At 35.7% G+C, this 23,688-nt stretch overlaps 2 protein-coding genes across 2 annotated transcripts; one reads left to right on the top strand and one right to left on the bottom strand.

Annotated features, from left to right (window-relative positions):
- Window positions 1-1,969: 1,969 nt before the first annotated feature.
- LOC148672894 (myosin light chain 5-like) lies at window positions 1,970-8,621 on the top strand. The gene is made up of 7 exons (XM_088628863.1): window positions 1,970-2,073; window positions 3,480-3,587; window positions 3,743-3,818; window positions 5,364-5,468; window positions 7,414-7,492; window positions 8,061-8,109; window positions 8,445-8,621. Exons 1-7 carry the CDS (start codon window positions 2,071-2,073, stop codon window positions 8,544-8,546), a joined length of 522 nt encoding a protein of 173 aa, XP_088484989.1. The 5' UTR covers window positions 1,970-2,070; the 3' UTR covers window positions 8,547-8,621.
- A 1,129-nt stretch (window positions 8,622-9,750) lies between these two features.
- hpse (heparanase) lies at window positions 9,751-23,216 on the bottom strand. Its single transcript, XM_088628859.1, has 12 exons — window positions 22,830-23,216; window positions 22,119-22,261; window positions 21,116-21,241; window positions 19,997-20,170; window positions 18,926-19,097; window positions 17,683-17,730; window positions 15,799-15,892; window positions 14,816-14,922; window positions 13,538-13,652; window positions 12,752-12,879; window positions 11,611-11,754; window positions 9,751-10,956 (listed from the first exon to the last, which is right to left on the bottom strand). Exons 1-12 carry the CDS (start codon window positions 23,027-23,029, stop codon window positions 10,797-10,799), a joined length of 1,611 nt encoding a protein of 536 aa, XP_088484985.1. The 5' UTR covers window positions 23,030-23,216; the 3' UTR covers window positions 9,751-10,796.
- Between the last annotated feature and the right edge of the window lie 472 nt (window positions 23,217-23,688).

The raw sequence follows: 23,688 nt of genomic DNA, 5'->3' as shown, positions 1-23,688 counted from the left end.
CATTGACCCTTTATTTAAATGATTTTATTTGACGATATTAAGTAGCTGCTCTGACTTAATTTGTGAGTAAAAATACTACACGACACGGATACGGGTGCCAGTAGCCTTTCATGTATAAACACTACTACGTTTATTGTTATTCTGGTATTACTTCATAATAATCCTCTATATTGAAAGTCCGAAATGAAATTTAAGCTTCTGTCAAAATAAAGCAAAATAGGTAAAAGCGACTAGTAATATCCTGATTTATCTTTGATCTTGTTCCCATTTCATACGTGCCTTAATTTGCTATATGTAGCATTCTTAATTTTCGGAGAGATGTTTAAATAATTAAATTCCCCACTGTAAAATAATTATGAGTGTATTGTATTTCACAGCTGTAACCCGAATTACCGGACAAAACTGTATAGGCGACGTTTTCTTCGTATGGTTACTATCAGGGTCGTGCCATTTTTAACGTCCCATTTTTATCAGTTGAATGAGCTACACTTTTTAGTTTCTTCCAGGTAAATCTTTAGTGTTGTTAAACGTTTGTAATACTGTCGATTTTAATAGCTCAACAGGTATACCATGGGAATTATATTGAAATTGGCTTCAGTTTTAACATGAATACAAGTACGGTCGATAAATTCCGTCATCGCACTGGAGCATCGAATCCATTTCGAATTATTATTCGGATTATCGAGTCCATTTCCGTAACAAAAACACCCACAAAACTGCGAACGTCTTTAACAGCTGCTTGCGACTGAAGTTTAAGATTGCTGTTTCAAATCCAGAAAGCACTTTGCAGGAGGGAATTGTGATTGGTGTTTTATTTCAGCATGTTGCCAAGACCTGTTCAGTTTGGCCTGCTTTCGGTAATTTAGAAAGAAAACGTGGTTTTTGCTACTTAGGAAGAGTGTAAGCATTGTAGTTCAAATATTATTTTACAGTCTAACCTCCTGCGTGCTTTTTAAGTAGAAATATCTAACAGGCAGTGTGGTGTTATTATTAAAGATTATCACCCAGTTTTGGAAGTAATCCCAATGTGATATGTTACAGAACACATAAGGCAATATAGTATTTTCTTTGTTGACAATACAGAAGAAAAATTTCAACCTTGAAAAGTCACAGGGCACGTGTTTTACTATAAACTTTCATTCAACCTTGAGTGTGTAGTGGAATTATATCGATTTACGGGTCCTGTGAATGAGGCGTGTATGACCATTTCCTTGCTTTATTGTAGTGCAACACAGTACTGCTGTGTGTCGGGTCACCCTATTGTGCTACAGTATACTACTATACATTCCTATTAACCTGTAACTGTCACACATGGAAGATGTACAAATATTAAGTCAGTTGGATACCTCTCTCCTGATTATTGTTTGACGCCAGGCTGCCAAGTATTAGGTTTGGCAGATCAGCTAAACCCTTTTCACGCAAATGTTTCCCTGACAGATGTACACTTCCCAGGGCTTAAAATGGTGAAGTTGCAGGGTATTTTCACATTTTCACATTTCACTTTTATAGGGTTTCTCATAGTACATGTCCTACATTTGGATATGTTTACGCCATTATCAGTCATTAATAAAGTCATTTTACATCATGGGAGTGGCATCTCTCTGAAACTCATAAAACTTCCCTGTTTGAATTATGTTTTGCCATCATGCAGGGTCTGCTTTAGCTTTTTCAAACAATCAGGACAAGTTTGACTTGATACTACTATCAAAAATGATACTGCTAAAGCCTCCTGCAGTAATTAAATCAGAAACTTGGTCTTCTGTAAATTTAGCACATCTTTCTGCAGCCGTCGGCAGTGATGTGTAAATACTTTAAAAGGTTTTGATTATAAGTAGCAGTTGTCCGGCCTCTGGAGAGCCTGGGCTTTGCTTAACGACTTGCCCATGTATGGAGTATTTTGCCTGGGCTGGGGGTCTCACACGGATCAGGATGATCCCCACTGGGACTCGAACCATGCCAGCCATCTTCTCAGACAGTCTCCCCGTTAGAGACAGCTGTCATATAAAAGCCCTTTGCTTCCAGAAAAGCCAGGCACATTCTTGGGCAAGGCAGCATCAGTACCAGGCAAACATGGTGAGTTTTATCACAAGAGGATTGTCAACAGATTTTCCAAAATCAGAAGGATTTTAATCCTTGAGTTTGTTTTTAATGCTTTTATTCGAAAGAGGGAAAAGAAGATGAACATGGTGTAGATTTAATTTGACTAGTGGTTCTGCATTACTGCAGTTAACCGCTAACATGAAGTTATCAGGAGCAAGCAGGATTCAGCTAAAAGATTTTTTATAATGTTTTATACTGTTCCTGACAGTACTTAAAGAGTTGTATACAGTATGTGAATACAAAACTCTTCTGCGGTTTTAAGCATAATTTGAACAGCAACTGCAAATGGAATCCAGTGTACTGGATAAGGGAGAGCATAAGACAAATTGTTAAACTGAATATCATTGTGTGTCTTTGAAAATGGGAAGATGATTAACCAGTATTTCTTATTCTGAAGACCTTCTGAGGCTTTCTGGTTGTGACTCATATTAGACATTCTTCACAAAGAAAATGACATAATACAACTTGTTCACAAAATGTGAAATGCAAGTTGAATTTTTATATAAGCTGTATTTCTTTTTTAAAGACCTTATCTGCAAAGAAAGAGGGTAACAATTCAATATTCATTCTACTTTAAAAAAATCAAAATACATTTTTGGGAAATCAAATTTGTGAAAAGGAGATACAATACAGTAAAAAGTAAGTTGATCAAAAACTTTTTTTGTCTATTGAAGATATACCTTTTAACGTAGCTTAAAAACAAAGAAAAGACCAAAAGCATTAGAATTAAGCTTAGCAGTGTTAGGACAAAAAATACTGTTAATATTTCTGTCTGTAATTATTTCATTGAATACTCTTCTCATATACTCATCTGTTCATGATACATACCAATCATTTTAGATAAATAGCAATAGCAATAGCAATAGTCAGCCATAGCTTCCTTACCTACTGTACGGCTCCTTAAAAGATTCCCTATAGTATGTCTTACATCCGTTTAGACAGAGCTGATAGACCATGAAATCAAAACAAAGGGACAATCTACACTAATTATTTATTACTCATAAATTGTACCTCTGGGATATTTTTACCCTGTGTTTCAGCATGTGGCATTTTGACTGAGGGATTATTAATGATATCCTAGACTGGGGCATTATATTTGTAATCACACCGCAGCATGGTGTGTAACACTTTAAAAGCTGAAAGGTGCGGTTAGAAATTTCTCTAAGCACTGATGCACTGGGAAGTTAAGACTTAGGAATCTGTTATCCGATACACAATATAATAATAGAAAATATCAATAGCCCCTTTGGGGCTAGGAGATTATGTACTCCTCCAATAGTTCATCCATTGAGGATGAGGTAGTATAAGAACACATTCAGTGTGCAGGATTTGTTTTGCTTGAATATGCAACTTTCATCATTAGTTTCTTGCTCTCACAGGCTAGCAGGAAGACCAAGAAGAAGGAAGGAGGTGCCAAACGTGCCCAGAGGGCATCCTCCAATGTCTTCTCCATGTTTGAGCAGACACAGATACAGGAGTTCAAGGAGGTAAGCACATGGAAAGCAAGGTCCACCTAAGTATTATGTGATATTATGTCATAGTAACTTCATATCAATCTGTAACAGATATCAGTTTTACCCCTTTTGGAAGACTGAACTATCAAGCGACAATATTGATTGTTTGTTTTGTTTTATACTGATAGGCTTTCACATTGATTGACCAGAACAGAGATGGGTTCATTGATAAGGAAGACCTGAAGGATACATATGCCTCTCTAGGTTTGTAATTTACAGAAATACTACATGAGATTTTATTGATATGACTATTAAACATGGCTATAGTATTAAATACTTTAGAAAGATACATTCAATTCATATGTAGCTTAGGCTATCACCCATTTACCCATATTACCTATATTTTCAATTCCATTCCAAAAGGCTACATTCAAATGCTGCAGTACATTCTGAAGCACAGTACTTTAAATTGGGTAAACCCTTTATTATCTTCCTTTAAATTTTCAATACTTTTTGCAATCATAACAAAATCCCAATTCAATTATACTTGACAATGAAGCCTTTTTCTTTTATGCTGTATTAGACTTTTTGAGTATCAGCTGTTAAGTTAGATTCAGGGTTATAAATAAATTCCATATTTCCGCCTTATCATCATGAAAAGAAATCAGGGTTCCTACCTTCATGCGCAGTATAGTGTTTAACTCTTTATCATGGTCCGAGGAATAAAAGATCACCTTTTATGAAGAGGTTTAATTTGGGTGACACAAAACACTACACAAAATAGAAAAGCCAACATAAAACTAGAATGACACTGTTGCGCTTCATGTGAAATTGTTTGTAACCTTTTGTAAGACTGGTCCCACACATTTAGTTTCCCTGTTCCCACAATCATCAAAAGAAATGTTCTCTTTAGACCACGTAACACCATCAATGTATGAGACTACTTTGATTTTCTTTGTAGCTGTAATCATAAAAATCACTTCAATTCACAATGCTTATGTTCCATAATTATGTTCCATAGTGCACATTTTATGGCTATAAAATGTGCACTATGGAACATACGGCTAAAAACTTATCTGCCATAAACTGTATATATTGGCTACATTTCAATACCAAAAACAAAATCTTTATTTTGCATGCCTTCTAAACATGAGAGAGTGAACATGCTTCCACTTTGTTGGGAGGTCTCAAGCTTCTGGCGATGAGATAATATGCTTATTTCTCAAGCATAAGCTTCTGAACCCCATCAAGACTTGCCTACTCTTTTAGCGTACCTCTGTACAGTATATACATAGCGTATGCACAGATACAGTATACTGGATCTACCCTCTTTAGCTCCTGAAATAGTAAAGGTAAAGTTCATGCCAGAGAGCCTCGCTGGGCCAGAGCTCATCCTGGTTTCTGCTGTGTCAAGCAGACTAGAGGGTATGTAACACCAGTCCATCACAGGGATGACCTCCAAACAATGATGATCCCCATATATACAGCTGGGTGGACTGGAGCAACTGGGGTAAAATACCTTCCTCAAGCTATAACAGCAGCGTCTGAACTACCCATCATGAGTCATGAATCCATACGCTCACCTACCACATTATGCCCTTCAGCTCCTGAAAAAACAACAACAAAATAAATCAACCCAATAAATGTTCTTTTAATTAATAATTATTTATTTATAATAAATAATTAAATACAGCTTTAAGAAATTTAGCCTGAAAGGATATGTAGCTCATATTGTTGCTTTGCAACAGGCTTTGTTTTGCTTTTATCTTTGATCTTGTGGTGTTAACAGGCTGCCTGTCTGTGTCACAGGTAAAATGAACGTGAAAGACGATGAACTGGAATCGATGCTGAAGGAAGCAACTGGGCCGATAAACTTCACAATGTTCCTAAATCTCTTTGGAGAGAAGCTACATGGTAAGAGACACCCGTTAAGTCCTCTGTTGAGGTGCTCTATGTTGTTTGATAATCGTGGTTTTGAAATTTAGATATTACTTTTCCTTTTATATAATTCTTTTATTATTCTCTGGCAAGTTATTAAATACACACAAGTATAAATTACCCCTTTCATGGGATGCACCAGAATGCCGTGTGGTAATATTATTGTGTATTCAAATAGTTAACTGCTCTTGATGTTAAAGGAATTTCTCATTGTTTAGGTCCTCTTCATTGAAATGTTAAACAAATCTGCAGACAATACAATATAGCATATACAGTATGCTTTATATATTTTGTTTTGTGTCATAGCTTTTAATACAAGACAGTTTGGGTATGGGATCATACTGCAACACTGTTCCTGATTTTAATAAATCATAGTACAGCTGGACTAAAACTGTGACACTTTTGTTGTGATATACTTAGAACTTCAGGCTCCTGATGTGAAACGTATAGCCATTCCCATGGTTCTGTGCTTTACACAAATTATGTAAAATGTTTTTGCTTGCTGGAATAAAAATGTTAACAGATGCAATCTAACCTGATGTCTCATCGTCCTGAAAAATCTGAATATTTTACATTTCTTGTGTTGGTCTGCCTTCAAATGCAACTGGGTTTTGTAGATCTTAGCACCTTACTGATATCAAGAAAGGAATATTCAGTCAGGAATACTGCAGATGCCTACATGGTGGAATGAACTTCAGTTATGTGGAAGGGGAGGCTACTCTCATGAAGTTGTATTGACAACACCAACGTTGTCAATATAAAGATGTTTCCAAATTCTGATCAAAAGTTTTTTTCTAACCTTACAGCACTGACTCTACTGCCAATTTTGCTGTTCTTCAAAACACTAGCAAGAGCCATGATTAGTGCAAGTCAGTCTTATAATTAGATCTGCTCTTTAAAAGTAGTACTGCACTTTGTCCCATTTCATAGTTGCAATACTGTACATCACCCATTGCTCAGTTAAAATTTTCATGTGTGTATTTAACTTAAGTTACCTATAGAAAAGTGCTGAATTACTGTAGTGACATCTCATCTCTCATCTACCAGAGATGCATAATGGTTGTCAGGGTAACTGCACATATTTGTATTGTTAGCTTTTCATACTACATTTGAGCTGATATGCGTACAAGGCAGAGGTGTCAGACTAATTCCTGAGTTTTAGTTACTTCCAGTAATGTAGGTGGTCTAATTATTTAATTCAGAGCATTATTGTTAATACAGTACATCTAACCATGATTGACGTTGTGTTATAGGCAGGTTTACTTGAACAGAAATGCATTTTAGCAGAAATTAACTGTAATAGACCTTAAGAAAAATCCTTTAAATGACTAATTAAGAAAATAACATTACTTAATTAACAACTAAGGTTGGACCAAAAACCAGAAGACAAGATGTTTTCTAATTTTTACATCACCATGAGTGGAATAAGTACAAAAGTCTCAATAAATTCACCTGGGTTCATGGAAACATGGTGATAAAACAGTCAACATTTTATTTTTTCATGAAAGACTCATTACTGAATAAGGAAGTACAGTACAGCACTACTGTATTAGATTCTATGATTATATTATGAAAGTGATGCTCATTCCATTAGTACGTATGGTATCTAAAACACCTTTATAAAATATTTTAATTCACCTGCAATGGACTTAAGATGCATTTTTCAAAATTCCACTTCAGCAGAAACCACCTTAAATTAGAAGCATGGAGTTCTTGTAGTCTTTTAGTTTGTATATAGTACTTTTACCAAGGAATTGTACTAATAGTGAATAACTCTACAGTGGTTATCCAGCTGTTTGTTATCAGCCTTATGATACTAGAGTCTGGAATATTTGTTGAATTAATATACATAAATCCAAAATTTTTAACAAAATAAAAAACGTTTGCCTGGTATTAAAAAACATGTTTTTTTTTAATACAGGTACGGACCCTGAGGAAACCATTCTAAACGCATTCAAGATGTTTGATCCTGATGCTAAGGGACACGTACACAAAGACGAGTATGTCTGTCTATATCATCATAGACCTAGATGCTCAGTCAGTCATAAAAGAATACTCAATACTACAATAGAATCTGGAGATCCAAAAGTGATGTGCACACAAACCTTATACTCCATATAATTCTCTTATAGAGAAAATAGGGAAATACAAAATGGGAAGCCATGAAAACATTAAGACATTATACAGTACAGTATGTGCAGCACAGTACAAAGCACAATAGAGAGAAGGCACAAACATGTGGTGGTTGCTTGGCTTTATGTGTGACCTGCAGCCTGATGCAGATATTTTCTCCATGGGAATTGAAGCACAATTCAAACACAAACAAATTCCACTGTATTTTGGCATTTTAATTAGCCAAAACTCTTCCCTTAGGACTGAAAAATATTTTGAATCCATTTGCAGGCGTCTGGTTACTGTAGAAATGTTTAGGATACAAAAGTTATTTTGTTGTTATAATGTGAACTACTAGTAATAGTTTACATTCTGCACACTCTCCTCATTTAAATTGTTCAATTTTTATGAGATTTTCCACAATGTGACAATATTATTTTCCATTTTTCCTGGCAGATTACAGCGTGTTCTTATGACACAGGCAGACAAGTTTACGGCAGAAGAGGTATGTGGACTCTCTGTTTATAAGAATATTACCTGCTCTTTCAAGGTTGCGAGGCAAAAATTGCATTTTGTTTTTTACATTTTTCAATGAACGTCATCCATTTTTATCCTAATCTCCTTTACATATAATTTTAGATAATATGCACAGCCCAGATTTCAATAATGGAATTTTTAATTTAAGAGACCTGGTAGAATAAAACTGTGACATGCAGCTTTGAAGTGAAATGACCATGAGCTGTGCATAAATATCTGTGGTACTCATTTATTTCTACCAGGGCACCATTTGTCCATTTTCCTTCTGTGTTAATGCCATTAATATCTTCTGGTTGAATCCAGGTGAATCAGATGTTCCAGTCGTCTCCCATTGACCAAGCGGGGAACCTTGACTACAAGTCTCTGTGCTACATCATCACACATGGAGAGGAGAAGGAAGAATGATGAGGCAACACAGGGCCGCCTGTCATGTCTGAAAACCACACTGTACAAAATGTGAATAAACTACTGGATCATCCACTTTGCTGTGATTCTTGTTCAATTAGACACCAACAACCAAATGGGGCTGCCACACCTTGGTATCCTGATTCCCTAATATTTTCTTAAGATTGGCAAATTTTGAAATCTAGTCAATTTACCAAGCCACATTAACACTTTTTTTTAGTACAGCTTTTTTTGGGGGAAAAACTGAAGTTAATTCCATTACACTTCTGAAACAAATGCCCAGATCAATATCTTAAGGATATGTTTTTTACATGGGAGATGGTGATTTAAGGGTAGCTACAGTATGTTGAGGAGTGCGTAGGACTCTGGAATCATACTGCAATTGGAAATTTGTGGGTCAAAATCCTGGATGAGGCACAGCTGTTTGCTTGCTTTTCACTTCGATTGCTGTTCTCTAAATGGGTACAAACATACTGTAGGTCACTTTGGATAAAAGTGTCAGACGCACACATTAATTGTAATCTGTTCCCAGATGCAAAGTGCAAAGATATGAAACAATGAGACATTAAATGAGGTGGAATTCACAACATAGTCCCCTCTGTTTTAGAAGGAATTATGTTTAAGATGGTAGTTTTGCATTTGAGAGTTTCTACATAGGGGATTACACTCTTGTCTAATGTCTGATGTCACAAACTTCCAGAGGAAGAGAAAGCCTGTGGCAACAGCCCATTGGCTGACTTTGATGACAAGTCACAGAATCCCCTCATTACTCATTTACACTGCAATTCTTACAAATGTACAACAAAAGCTAGTAAAGTTCTTTCAGCCATCATAGAAAAACAAATATCAGCCCCTGTCAACACACATCCCAGATCATAAAACTTTCAATGCTATTCTAGATTAATGTATGAAAAATAATGTATGAAATGCAGAACATAGTTGGTGCTATCCCTTATTTGAACTCAGTTCACATAAACACATCAGGTTCTTCCTGGAATCTTTGTTGGTATTCAGTGAGATTAACTAATGCTTATCAAAGGACAATGTAACTGGTAAAAAAGTATTTAAACTTTTATAATTAGCCCATAAACATTTCTTTGAAACACATGCTGCCAATGTTTTATATGAGAATTAACCTGGTCCAAAGTTTCCCACATTTCATGAGTAGCACCTGTTGTGCCAAACAAAGGGCATCAGCTGAGAGTTTGTGTGTTGAAAGACGTCTTTATTTCATATGCATACAGTATGGGAGTCTTACTCTTGTACGCAAGAATCAGAAGACAATGCCTACAGCGGTCTTTTATGCAGTGAAACAAACGATACAAGATACACTCCCATATGAATCTCTGATTGCATTGTGGCTATATATGGTCATTCTAGAAAGCTGACCAGTACCTATATTTTCTTTACTGTTGGCTTGCATGACAAGCAGCCCCTTCTGCTTGTAACTGAACAGACCATTTGTTCCAGAAGAGGTCACACGGTCATTTCCCTGAGAACTATATCAGCTATGTGTAAAGATATAGTGTGGCTATATTATTTTTTGAGACAAGACATCCTGAGGCAGAGTTAATAAAATATAAGTAATGAAAAACATAGCTAACAAGATATAATACAAACATTAAGTAAAACTTTTAGTTAATTCCCTCACAAGCACTCTGGAAAAAAAAGCACATGTATAAATCAAATTAAGTCCCCTTTTCTCTGAAGATAAAACTTAATCACTGAATACAGCTTTAAAGACCATTAAAGCACATCTCATTTTTAAATAAATAACAAAAAAGACAAGTATGGTTCTTATTGTTAAACACACACCTTTGTCACTTTAGTTTGTTCCTGCAGGAAAAGAAAGAAGAGCCACACTAATACATTTTTGTCTATTTGATCCTCTTGAGCTCCTTTCTATCTTGCTAGGCTCCATTGCACAAAAATGGGTGCACTATCTGTCTGACCAGAGATCTCAGATTTAGCAATCTCCTGGTTATCTGCATAGCGCCCTGCCTGCACAAGGACAGTACCACATACATGATACTTTTGTGGGCTGAAACGACATGGCTGTTCATCGTAAACAGACAGGGATCCAATACCCTCTAAGGATCCATCTTGTCAGGGGTGCATATTACACATGGATAGTGTAAACAACCTGTGGAATAAATCTACCATGTTTAATTTCCAGTTTTCCAATTCCATAGTCAAAACTTTCCTGCATTATAATAGCTCAGTATTATAACACCAAAGACACACGTGGCTTCATGTACAAGCAGGCACCTGGGCATCTTTTATCACATAAAAGGCAAAGGACAAGCCAGGGAGCTGAAGCGGAGTGCCTGCGGCGATTGGGGTGCCTTTCAGAACTGGCAATGTCTTCTCATCCACCATCTTCAGAACCTCCCCATTCAGCAGGACAGACCTCAGACACACAACAGACAATTTTAAAATTTGGTGCCACTTTTTCTATTAAGCATGAAAATTATGTTAATTACAGGGTGCCTGCTAGTCCATTTAGTACCATGAAAACTGCAACCAGTGCTTCAATGAAACTTAGTACTGTACATACCGTTTCAAATTTGGGGATTGGGGACATATTTGCCATGAGCAATGGTGGTGGGCTACGAACACGTGTTGCACCACATCCTTCCATGCATGCTGGTCATCTTGGACACAAATGCTAGTCAGATGGAACTGACGGATATCCTCTGCTGTGCACCTTTGTTGTCAATGGTAACACATTCTGTCTCATTCTCATTTTCAGTCTCATTTGTATGTCACTCCACCCCAGAGTGCAGTGTTTGAGTAGCTTGAGTAACTTATAAAAACAGGACTTATAAGAAGATGTTGTCATTTTTTTCCCTCACTTCTGGACAGAGCTAGAAGCCACTGAGATACTGTATTCTCCTTGCACTTGAAGGAACAAAGTACCAAAGCTGAATTTTTATGGCTTCTTACTAGGCTTTGTTTTCTCTGTAGATTTCTCATGCCCTGTTCAAATTACTTTGGCTTACTTTACTGTACTTTGGTATATCATTAGCCTACAGCATAAGACAAGGCAAGTTGGTACAGATACCTGGATTCAATCCGTCCTTCCCCAGGCTGGAGAAGGAAAAGATCCACTGTCTTGTTGGAGATTTGTGGAGGCAGGATGATCCTAGCTGTTCTTTTACTCAAATTCAAGGCAAACAAGGTGACGGCTCCTTTCTCAACATTTTGGCTAAAAGCAAAGCAAATAATTAATGTGCATTATTCTCCTTATCTTAAATGGACTACATCAAACGACATGGGAATAAATATTTTTCCTACTGATAGTTTTGAAATAGATTAAATATGGTGTTTATTTCAATTTTAGTGTCAATGCGTGGTTTTTATAAAGGTCTTGCTTTCATTGTATAAATGGTTATGTACAATTTCATTATCTTCAACCCTTTTTCCATCTACCCCTGGAAAAAAAAGACCTTGGGGTCCAATATTTAATAATATTTAACAGACTCGGCAGAAACAGCATTTTTCCAGCAAGTGGCATAATTAATACTTTAGTAGTTCAGCCCAGACTCTAGTAAGTATGGGGCACCGGTGTGACTTGGCTTAGTTTGCTGAAATGGCCCAAGTCTGGCGACCGCAAGGACAAAGTTGTGAGAACCCCTATCCCCCCATCTAACAAGGTTTCAGTGAAAGGAGAAACACATGTGCATTTATTAAATCCTCTCACTTTACGTCATTGCTGCTTAACTGCACATAGTAATAATGGTATTTTATACAGCAACTATATGTGCAGTTATCTAAAAGGCAGTGTATATGACCTGAAAAACAAATACCATATTTGCTCTGCTTTTTCCATGCCAACTGTAGCTCAAATTAGTCAAAGCAAGCCCAGGTATTGAGCACATTTGTTTAATCTAACATCACTCAATATGATACAGGATTTGCTCTCATAATCTGAGGTACTGTACTTGTAAAGTACACATGGTTTTCACAATAGCTTATTATATGTTTGTGATTTATGACATTTCCACCAAAATAGGTAACTCAAGGTGCTGCAGTAGTACAAAATATGAAATTTATTAAAAGACAGATTACTATTACAGTATTAGAACTAATCTGCAACACTGGCTTTAGAGCAGAGCTCTAGAACACAACGGACTTCCAAGCCAGAGATGAGGCACTAGAAGAGCCATTGGAAAATACATTTCCACAGCACAAATACTTTATACCCTTTTCTGTTGCTGCAGTGCAGGTACACACGGAGTCGTTTGGTTCTCGATCCTTGACTGGTAACAGCTGTAGTATTAAGCACCTCGGGACCAACTAGCTTCTTGTACAGCAGAGACAACCAGAAATCCTGCCAGGATTACACACAAATGTAAAGAATATGCATCAGGAAAAACCAATGCAATGTCAATTTAGTACCTTCATCAATGACATAGAGCACATAATCTATTAATATATCTCCATGACATTCAGCTGTGGCGCTACCAGATGGTAGTTGGTTATTATCGTGCAGTGTCAGGACAGAGTGCTTTCAGATGACGGAGAAGAAAATGGCTAGACACTGTATAATGTCCTGGCATTAAGTGTAGATCCTATCACATTTGCAGCATTGTCAAAAAATTAAACTGCCTCAATCAAGGAAGATTAAAATGACTTTAAATATATGCACACTATATATACTCAAAAAGAGTACTACACACAAGCAGTGTCTGGAAGTGCAGTTGTGCAAGACACACATATAAAATAAAAAAGCTCTTTTTTAAATTTGTGTTTAAATAGGAACCTTAACTGTTTAGTGGTTCTACAGTACAGTACAATGCAAAATGCCAAACACTTCTTGTAATATAACCAACAAAATTAAATAATATACCCTTTAGTATGCTGTACTACTGTAGCAGTTATTCTGTATTCAACAATGTATCCAGAAAGTTTAAAATAATATTCCTCTGTGAACAGTATGGTGTCTGATCTAAAATGTTGTCCATTACATCAAAGAAGTAGATACTTACAGGAAGTGGGTCAAAATTGGAATCTACCAAATGATAGAACCCAGCACCAACCAGCACCTGCCTAATGACGACATCAATGCCAAGCTTTGCAGCCATTCCTAGTTTGTCTAACCACCTGGTAAAACAAATTTAATGACCTTAACTCCACGCAGGAAATTATTACATTTGATACAACAAGGAAGCTAAGACAATCTGTTTTTCGGTGAAGATGCGCATTATTTGTAAAATCTAAGCAGGTAAAAGATGTCATTTAGAATGAGAAAAAAAGGCAGTTTTCTGAAATGTCACAGTTGGTTTACAACACCCTGTAAGCCAAGTAGCAAATAGACATGCAAAAGATGCCACTCTTACATTTCACCACTAGATGGAACTGAAGGCCTAAAGGGATTTTGGGAACAATCACATGCAACCTAGAGTGCAAAACGCAAGTTTAATCTATTTCAACATACTTTAAGTATAAAAAATTGAATGAACTCCCTACCGTCTTTGTTTACAGACTGATTTGTTTTATTCTTCTGTTTAACAGCACTAAGTTAAAGTCATTTTTTTTTAAGTAGAACTAAATCCTTCCATATTGAGTGAAGATGCAGAGTCCAGGCTTGTCATTTTACTGTCTCCAAAGCAATTTTTTAAATATTTAAAGCTCGTTTCGTTTTCATTACAACTATTTTGGGAAGATCCAATACTATTAAACACATGGAAATATAGGACATTTTTGCTGTGTCACAGATATATAGTAAAATCATTACTGTATATCCTTGTAACAGTGCCATAGGGGATAGTTCAAGCCACCTTAACTGATAGGAAACATGGAAGGAACTTGAGGTGTTTTATGATAAAGCTAACTGTGACTGTGGCTCTTTAGGCATTCATCAAAAGACTGGCCTACAGGTTTCCCCAGTTCAGCACTGATAAATCATAATTCATTCACAAGCCTTTAAAAACCTAAATCATTAAGGGCTTGAAAAGATTCTCAAAGAAGTGTTCCTCTTTAAATAATCTCAGTTTCAGTAATCTGTCATGGTATATTTTTTTATAATTAAAAACTCTAAAAAAAATCTTTGATGTTGATAAAACTAAGAAAGTGCTGTATATTGATAGAACAGTACTTGTACATTTCCATTCACTTGACACAACAACTTGTTAAGAGTAACTTACTAACTAAATGATTATATTCCAGTAGGAGCTAAGCCATGGTCCTCACCATTCTACACACACTGAAAAGCAGCCACATGTTTCACTAAGAACCCCCCACTGTGATCACTTCAGATCACTTACATAAACCCAGCAGCGTAAGTGTCAGAGAGTCCCAGAGCTCCTCCTCCGTAGGCTGAGCTTGTCTCCCCCAGCCAGACCTTCTTCCCAGGAGATGACTCTGCAACAATCTTACACCACAAACACCATCCTGATCAATGAAAACACCAGAGGATGAGGCATCTTACTTTGGACAATTGCCAGAAACAGTACAGTATGTACAAGAACTTTCTCAGACACTGCAAACAGAGGAAAAATAAGGGGATGTACTATATAGGCCACTTCCTTACAGCGCAGAAAATGACTGAAATATCCAGGAGATGCTTGACAAGCTCTTTCTTGTGCTCTTGGCCTTGTCTCACACGAGACCATTATAGTCCTCTTGATATACAGTATTGCAGTTTTGAGGGCTGAAATGTTTTCATTACTACTATGAAACCAAAAGGCATGATCCCAACAAGAATGTAGAGATGATTTTGAATACTACCGGGACAATGATCTTTCCAAAATCATACTTCATTTTACCCCTTTTCCTAACAACTCCATCAGTCTCTGTGTTTCATGTTTTTACTTAAGTTGAGGTTGAATTCCCAATCCCATATCTTCCAGGTGTTTTGAAAAAACAAAAAAAAAGAATCTTAGGGTTTGCTGTCGAAAAACCTACTGAAGTCTGTTTCTGTACCTTTCCATTGCCTGAGGATTCTGATCTCACTCTGTGTATTTAGTCACACTTAATATTTAATGACCAAACGACCATATTTAAAACCATGGTTTTCCAAACCATTTTGACCACTAAAACAAACAGTCTGAGAACAGCTATCGTGCCCTCTTATCTTAGTTTTCATGACCAATCCACTGGGGATGGCGTGTTACATAATCTTGAAGGATCACAAAGCTCACATATATAATTGTCCATTTCTGAAGTAGGGGAGACGAGAAGCATGTCATCTCGACAATATGAAATCTTTCAGATATCATGGATGGTAATTATTTGAATATTTTGTTACCAGAAAGACTTCTTCTGTTTTAGTAGCAAGAGTGTCCAGTACATCAGGATCAAGAAAATCTTCCAGTGACGCGTCTCTGCCATTAACATAATAGCTGAGAAATAAAAAGTTATATTCAGTTGTTCTACTAGAGCAATGCAGTCTTGCTAGTAAGTTCAACACTATTTTTTTTCCATGTTCACTTGGACCATATGTCATTACTGTATAATGAGGGCATCTGTTAATCAAATAAATTATAATAGCAAGTTAAGTGAAGTACACTAAGCAGCATTTCAATAAATACTTAAATTACTAATACTGGGCACTTTTGCTGATTTGCTGAATTGGCTGACATTCTTCAGCAACACTGTGACAAAATGTGTGCATGGCAAAAAACTACTGCCTTGAGCATAGAAGAGCATTAAAACCTTGCTACAATTTGCAGCAGAAAAATGATTTTGTTTCTTGCAAGCTACAGGTATGTAACACATTGAGGCCACATGATAGTACTCTGTCAGCTTTTAACACTTCCAAACTGTTTGTATTGCAGTGCCACTAGCATATTATGGGACTAGAAGAAGGTTGCACTTTTTTCTACATATCTGGCCCACAGCCAAACACAGAGGAGCCCAGGTGGAATGACTGGTGTTTTATTACAAAGACTTGACATGTCACAAATAAAAGAAGCATAATAAAATGAAACTATATTACATACAGTAGTACCAAATTTGTTCAAAAAGAGAGTGACATGCCAATTCAAATATCGGAACGACTGTAACAGACTGGCAAAATAAATGCTGTTAATTAAAGACATCTGTAAGAAATAAAATATACGTGCCTTTTAGTTTTTGAATTAAGTGCTCTAAATTTTTAAAAGTTTTACATTTTTTGAAGAAGATGTTTTCACTGCTATACAATGCTACACACCACGTACAGCACTTCCTAATTCAATAATGTTTCAGTAAGAATTGTATGCAAATTAGGTAAATATCACACAAAACATTAATTATATTTACCCATATATTGTTATTATTAAAACAGCTGAGCATGGCTTATTCAACAGCATACAAGGCAAAAAGTTCTGCTGACTGAGTATTTCTTTTATCTCCATGTGAAAGACCTATTGATCAGAATCTATTGTCAATACCTTCCAAAAATAACCAGTCAGCACAGAAACAGATGTACCAGGGAGCAGTAATGTGAGATGTTAATTGGTCAGATTCTCCTCTCACAGTATTTTGGATTATTGGTTATTTTCAAGAATTGTTCTATGGTTGTTTGGTTGGTTGTAAAGAAAGGTAAAAAAATACTCTCAATGCCAAGTGAAGTATTTGAGATAATTCCTTGTTTTGGCTCTGCTGAAATGACAAGGAAGGCCATGCAATTTCTGAAATGACAATTCTGACACAGATTTAAAATTATATTGGTTATTATGTTAAAATCATATGAGCCAGATTATTGATCTAAGATTAAGAACATCTGAAATGAAAAAAAAAAACATCTACTTAAACCAACCCCCCTGTTCTTCTCTTTGGAATGAAAAATTTACATTTTTATCATGGACTCTGGACAGTATGAAGGTCCCCCAAACCCTCTGCACTGACCATAGGTAAACGTTAATATTTAAAATGAGCAATTTTATTTGTATTTTAATGAAACTATAATCCTACAAAATGAATCATTTATAATTCCTTGTTTTCAGACATAATAAATAATTTTCTGGCTTTTTCATTACTGCCAAATTAAAACTTTTGTCATGAAACTAATACTTTGCTGTCTTTCTCAATGTCTATATCACACCTAATCCATTTTCTGTAATTATATCTCTTTATAATTACCATGATTAATAATTTAATATTTTTTAAAGTTAAATTCCAGATAATAGGGTAAAAACAAAAAGCTTACTGGTGCCAGGTACAGGAGTCTATGACTTTTCCACCAATCTTCAAAAACCTTTAATTGAAAGAGAATTTTGGGATTAAATTTCAGGGTACAATTCTTTGTCATTTTAGGACTGCATTCACATACTATACATTTCTGTTTGACAGAAAAGCTATGGCTGCCACACACAGTTTATATGATTGAAACATGGCACTGTTTTATCAAATACAATACTGCATTACTGCTTTTTGTCCTTTTAGTTTGGTTACTGTATATTGAGCAAAACAGGATTATCTAGACAAACACATCTCACAGTTGAAGAAAATACTTCTACAGTGAATTGAGTCAATCAGAAGTAGACTCTTCCACCAGACCTAGAGAAAACCAATTTTACTTGTTACAGCAACTGCAGGTCCGCAAAAGAAAAAATAAATTAGGTTTGACCTTATTTTGCTACTACTTAGTGAGTTTTCAAAAGGGACGTGATTTGAATTGATCGGTAGATTCAGAAACTGCATAAACATGACCTATTCTTGACATGACAGAAGTCATTGTACATACTGGAATTACTGTTGCTCAGCAAGCTGAGGAATCCCAGTCAGACTGAAACTGACTCAACCCCAGCAGACAACAATATGTCACTGCCAGACAGCTAATTACACAGTGAAGACCCTAACCGGTGATATTTGATCTGGACCCAGAATGACACTTCCAGAACTAAGCACTCATTAAGGAGATGAATGCTAAAGTAGTATCAATGCAAAATGTTATGTTGGGCAACAGATGTTAATGCATCCTAAAGATATCCATTTTATATGCAGGTCTACTTTGTTTTACAAGCATACCATCACTGATTTAAGCATTTCTACTGGAAAAGATTTTTTTGTCTCGACTTACTTATATTTCACAATCTGGCACTTGAATACCTTTGCTTGCACATGGTGCCCTTCAAGTCTAGACCCTCAAAACTCTGCAATCTCAAAAGAAGTGATGGTTCCCAACATCTACACGCTTGACCTTGAAGATGGAGTTCACTGTACACTTGCTCATGCCGAGAGCAGATACAGGGTGCTGAAACACTCTGGGAAGAATGGAACATGTCACTACGTTTGGAGGCTCCCATTTTAATATGCAATGCCTCTTTAGTTTTCTGTATTTTCTCTTGTTATGAAAAAAAGAGGATGTCCAATCTTAGATCGTGGAAAATATATCAGAATCAAAAGTTTTTTTTTAATTGTAGAATCAATAGGAAGAATGTGAATATTACCTTCCTAGTAAATCCTTTGTGTGCTCTCGGGGCTGGCCTACATCCGGCCCATACAGTCCTGAGGAATGAAACAGCCTGGACTTCCTCAAAATGTCATGAAGATGAATGAAGTCCTTGCCCAGCTGATGTCCATCAACCCGAATTCCTGCCTTCTTCTCAAAGCTGTTTGGCTCTGAGAAAGGTAGTTCGCAACAGCAAAAACAAAAAACAAAAAAAAAACAGGGTTTACTTTTTTTTAGAAAAGAGGTGGTAAAAAGCATTTATAAATTCAATTCAAGAAGTTCAAGATGCTTTTCTTTGAAAATGTTAATGAACAAAGGGACACCAAACATTTGTCAAAATCTGTGTCAGGTACTATTTCAACCAGAAATATGAGAAAATACAGAGATCATTCATACAAGAAAAACTATGAAACAATATCTTTTCATTAAAGATAACAAAATATTGAAGCTCTGACCTGAAATTGGGTTAAGAAAGCACACAAGAGAAGTTACCTATTTGTAAGAAATTCATTTTTTATAATCCCTAAAGTGTAAATTGATATGAATTTTCTTTTTATATGTGTGGTTGAAATCAGGAATAATATTAATCTAGTTTTTGAATGTTGCATATATTTTTAATGTCCTGAATGTACTGAATTTTGTTTTTTAAAGCTGATATTCAAAAGACCAGATGAAGAATGGAGAAGCAGTATCTAATGAAATCCTACATTTTAGGAAGAAAAGAATCCAGAAAAAGTCATCCAAAGAAGCTGTCATATTATTTACTTGGTGCAGTGCAAATGGTTATATCACAAATTAAATACGATTTGTAATGCATGCTGGAAGACAAAAATGTAGAAGACCGGATCTATTTAGAAAACCTTCTGCCCCATGCACATGCAGAAACAAAATCACAAGGAACATTTGACAAAAGTGTGTGGAACACAACATACAACTAGAATCAATAATTAAAATACATCCACATTATAGGCATTTGACATTTAAATCACTGTTTTAATATCAAATATTCAATATCTAATACACAAGAAAGTAAAATTGCAAATATCTGTTCCTCTTCTACAATACCTACCATTTCCCAGTTCCCAGGACATGTTATATTGCTTGGATTCACAGTATCCCAGGAGTTTCTCTGCATTTTCACTGTCCCATTTATTGCTGTCTGTTCTGAGCAAGGCATTGAGTCCAAAGATGAGGTGCAGACCAGAACAGTTAGCGAAACTGTACAATGTGTCTACAGTTGTTTCTGTTAAGAAATTATTGTACAGAAATAGGAACTTTAAATTTTTAATTACAAAATTACATATAATTAACATTTAATCAATACACGTAAACATGGAAATTGTATGAAATACATACAAATGTTGAGAAAAACAAAACATACAGAAATATATCAAGTAATCAATATATTAAAAATTATAATGAATCAATTAATTGATCAAGAATGTTGAATTTCTTTGCATATTTCTTGCAATGGATTGTTAGAAGTTAAAACATTTCCTTCCTTAAAAATGCTCAAAACAAGTCTTGAGAAGGCAGATACAGCCGCATGCTGTTTTGATTCACTTCCTCATTTTTTCTTCTGCTTTCGAGCTTTTCTTTCAACAAGGTTAAATTCGACTTTTTATTTTACAATTAGATCTTCTTTTTCACGTAGAGTTTCATTTTCCACTTTGTAAATTACTTTTTTAACTAATTTGCATTTTGAAAGGAAATTGAGATGAATTGTTTTTTTCTTGAATGAGAGAAAACAATAAATCTGGTCCCTATTTACTGCCTTGATTGAACCCAAAAACTTGTATTTCCTGAGCAGGGCTTATTGGACTGGCTGCAACGGGATTTATTTCATACAGAAGGAAATTGTGGAGCATTTGAGTTACTATTATATGACCTGTCCTTATACTGTATCTGATTGAAGTAACATTAAGTTGTGTAGAGAATTACAATCAAATAATGAGGCACTTTTAAGAAAGAAAACATCACAACATCAACAGTCACTACTGTATGTTCGTTCTCAATTCTCCAAGGCCAATTTCTTCTTCTTTTAAAATTCAAAAGGTCTTTCTCTTCCTGTCATGCAAACACAGACCCAATACAACAGTACCAGTTTGAGATCATTTTCACATTATTAACACACTGCAACAACACCCAAATTCTCAATCAGTGAAGCAACATACAGAACTAAATTTACCTGAAAATTTGATGGTTTTGTACAAATTGTCATTCTCCTCCAGGAGGCGAGTGGCCTCTAGTGCCCATTCAGATTTGAGTCTTTCTTCCAAGATAGACGGAAGATTCTGTCTGTTGCAAACATTTCCTAAACAAAAATATATATGTATTTTAGGACGAGGGGAACAGTACATTGTGTGCTATATATCATTGTGATAGCTTCGGCATTTTAAACTTGTAATTCTTGGATAACATTCATAAAAACTATATTAAAAAAGAACCAGAAGTCCTAATTCAACCCCCCTTCCCCTTTATTAATGAAAAGATTCTAGATTGATATACAGATTTCATTCAGAAGACAGTTTTTATTCCTTCACCATTTCCAGAATATTTTTATACCAAGTGAATCATGCATCAGCACACCTCCTGAATTTGTAAAGTTTTTAATTTACCATAGCCAGACAAAATCAATTTGCACCTGAGTCTGAATCACCCTTTATTGTGAATCTGGAGTTTAACCCAGCAGACAATGGGAAGTAGTCAGTATACAGTACATGCTGGGCAGGGTGCTAGTCCATTGTAAGGTACTATACAGTGATGCCAATTAACCAACACAGAATGTTTTTAGAATATGGAAGAAGATGGAGCAGCTGGAGATAAGTCACTGGGCCACAGGGAGAACATGTAAACTACACTCAGAAGGAGGCCCAGGCCAGACTCGACCCAAGAACCTAAGAGCTGTGAAGAAGCAGCCATAACTTCCATTCTAGTGCCACCTATGTAGCTTAAGTCTCGTGACTTCATTTGTCTGTCATGAATCTGAAACGTTTTTAAAGTTCTATGTAAACAAACTAAATGTTTATAAGATGTGCACTTTGTCCAAAATCAAATTAATAATTTCCGAAACCAAACAGCAAATTTCAAGATAAAATATTGAGTACTTTCATAATTTTCATAGGGGAGAACGACATACAGTATGTCATTCCTGTAACAATGTGTAAGAGCATGATTTCTCATGACACTACCTTGAAACTCAGAAGTGCTCATGAAATCTCTTTGTTTTATGGAATCATTTCTGGGGGAAAATATCATGAAGTCGGCTTTCGTTCCACCAAATCGTAAAAATCCCGGAGACAAGGCTTTCGCGAGCGTCTTCAGCTTTTGAGACCTGGTGCAGTTAAAAAACTATATTAAACTACACAAGTTAAGAATATAACAAATGTGATTATCTATAATTTAGTTGCATGGCTGGATCACTTTGCACAGAATATCATGAAAAAACTACTTTTACATACCTCAACAAGCACAGAAAATGTTTATCCAAATCTATTTGTATCTTTAGGTTGTATCTTTAGTTAATAAGGTTTTAAAACTAACTTGAAAGTATAAGATACTTTTCCAGTTAACACCAGATTACATTATTATAAAGATTATTAAAGCTTAAGACTCTTACAAATAATACGTTTCATCCACGTTTAGAAAATATAAAGTTTTTTAAAGTAAAGTACCTTTACTATTTGGAACAATATAGCTTAGAATAGAATAGAATAATTAAAAGGCTTGAATCATTCTGATCACTGGGAGACGTAATGCTAAGACTCAGGGTCCAATCGTACACTTAAATTTGAAGACATTTCTTTTCAAGATTAGTTTTCTTCCTGGAAAAAAATATACAGTAAACATCTACCAACTCAGCTAGATTTTCTTGATAAGAAAAAAGATTTTTAAAAGCTTACCTTAAAATGTCGACGTACTTCTCTTCAGAAATCAAATTTGCGTCTATGGCCACAGACAGAAACCTCTCGTTCACTTTTTTCACAACCTGAGAAAGATCGGCTTTGATCAACGCAAATCTCGAAACATCCTCTCTGGCAGACTCCACGTTTGCTGTATTTACTCCTAAAAACAGGACAACGACCAGTACCGCGATGACCATGTTGCCTTTTCTGTCCTACTATTTACAAAAAGTAAAAAGTAGTTCTAGCTCTCTGATCGGAGTATTAGTTTTTGAACTACACAGACGCGCCATTTCCTCAAAACTAAAGACTAAGTTATCAACGCAAAATCAAACAGAAAGAGGAAGCAAAATTATAATTGGTAGTTTCTCTATGAATGCGGAACATCATACTGTATGAATAGCCAGCCCACGTGAATTCTAGCTAAAATCAGAAAGGAGTAGGTGGGATTTGGTGTATGAGTAGAAATCTAGCCATTGTCATTCTATGAGTAGACTGGATGGATACTAACCGCAGGTGCATACAGAACGCCCTCTTGAAACTATTGCTATGGGAAACCTCTTCTTGAAACATAAGTATGGACTATAAAGTTTAACACTGCCGGAGAAACTCTGGTGACTCTCTGGATTAATATAACCTATAACATCTCACACATCCGACTCCACCCCAGAACCCAACAGAGCATGTGTACAACAACAACATCAACAACATTATTATTAGTAAAAAATATTAGTAATAACATTATTATTATTAATTATTATTATCATTATTATTATTATTATTATTATTATTATTAGCGGGGAAGAAAACATAATGATGGGGAACAGTGGGGAAGAGAACATAATGATGAAGCTAATTC

The sequence above is a fragment of the Lepisosteus platostomus genome, chromosome 4 (genome assembly GCF_059453375.1).
Source record: "Lepisosteus platostomus isolate fLepPlt1 chromosome 4, fLepPlt1.hap1, whole genome shotgun sequence".
Taxonomy (NCBI): domain Eukaryota; kingdom Metazoa; phylum Chordata; class Actinopteri; order Semionotiformes; family Lepisosteidae; genus Lepisosteus; species Lepisosteus platostomus.
Note: the sequence above shows the minus strand (reverse complement) of the source record. Positions and strands in the feature narration are given on the sequence as shown.

Excerpts from the sequence above, each read along its gene's own strand:
- hpse (XM_088628859.1), bottom strand. The coding sequence starts at position 23,029 with ATGGTCATCGCGGTACTGGTCGTTGTCCTGTTTTTAGGAGTAAATACA. Across the intron at positions 14,923-15,798 it reads AAACAGAAGAAGTCTTTCTG|ATTGTTGCAGAGTCATCTCC; the intron begins GTAACAAAATAT and ends TTGTGGTGTAAG. Across the intron at positions 12,880-13,537 it reads CCAATTTTGACCCACTTCCT|GATTTCTGGTTGTCTCTGCT; the intron begins GTAAGTATCTAC and ends TAATCCTGGCAG.
- LOC148672894 (XM_088628863.1), top strand. Across the intron at positions 5,469-7,413 it reads CTTTGGAGAGAAGCTACATG|GTACGGACCCTGAGGAAACC; the intron begins GTAAGAGACACC and ends TTTTTAATACAG. Across the intron at positions 8,110-8,444 it reads ACAAGTTTACGGCAGAAGAG|GTGAATCAGATGTTCCAGTC; the intron begins GTATGTGGACTC and ends GGTTGAATCCAG.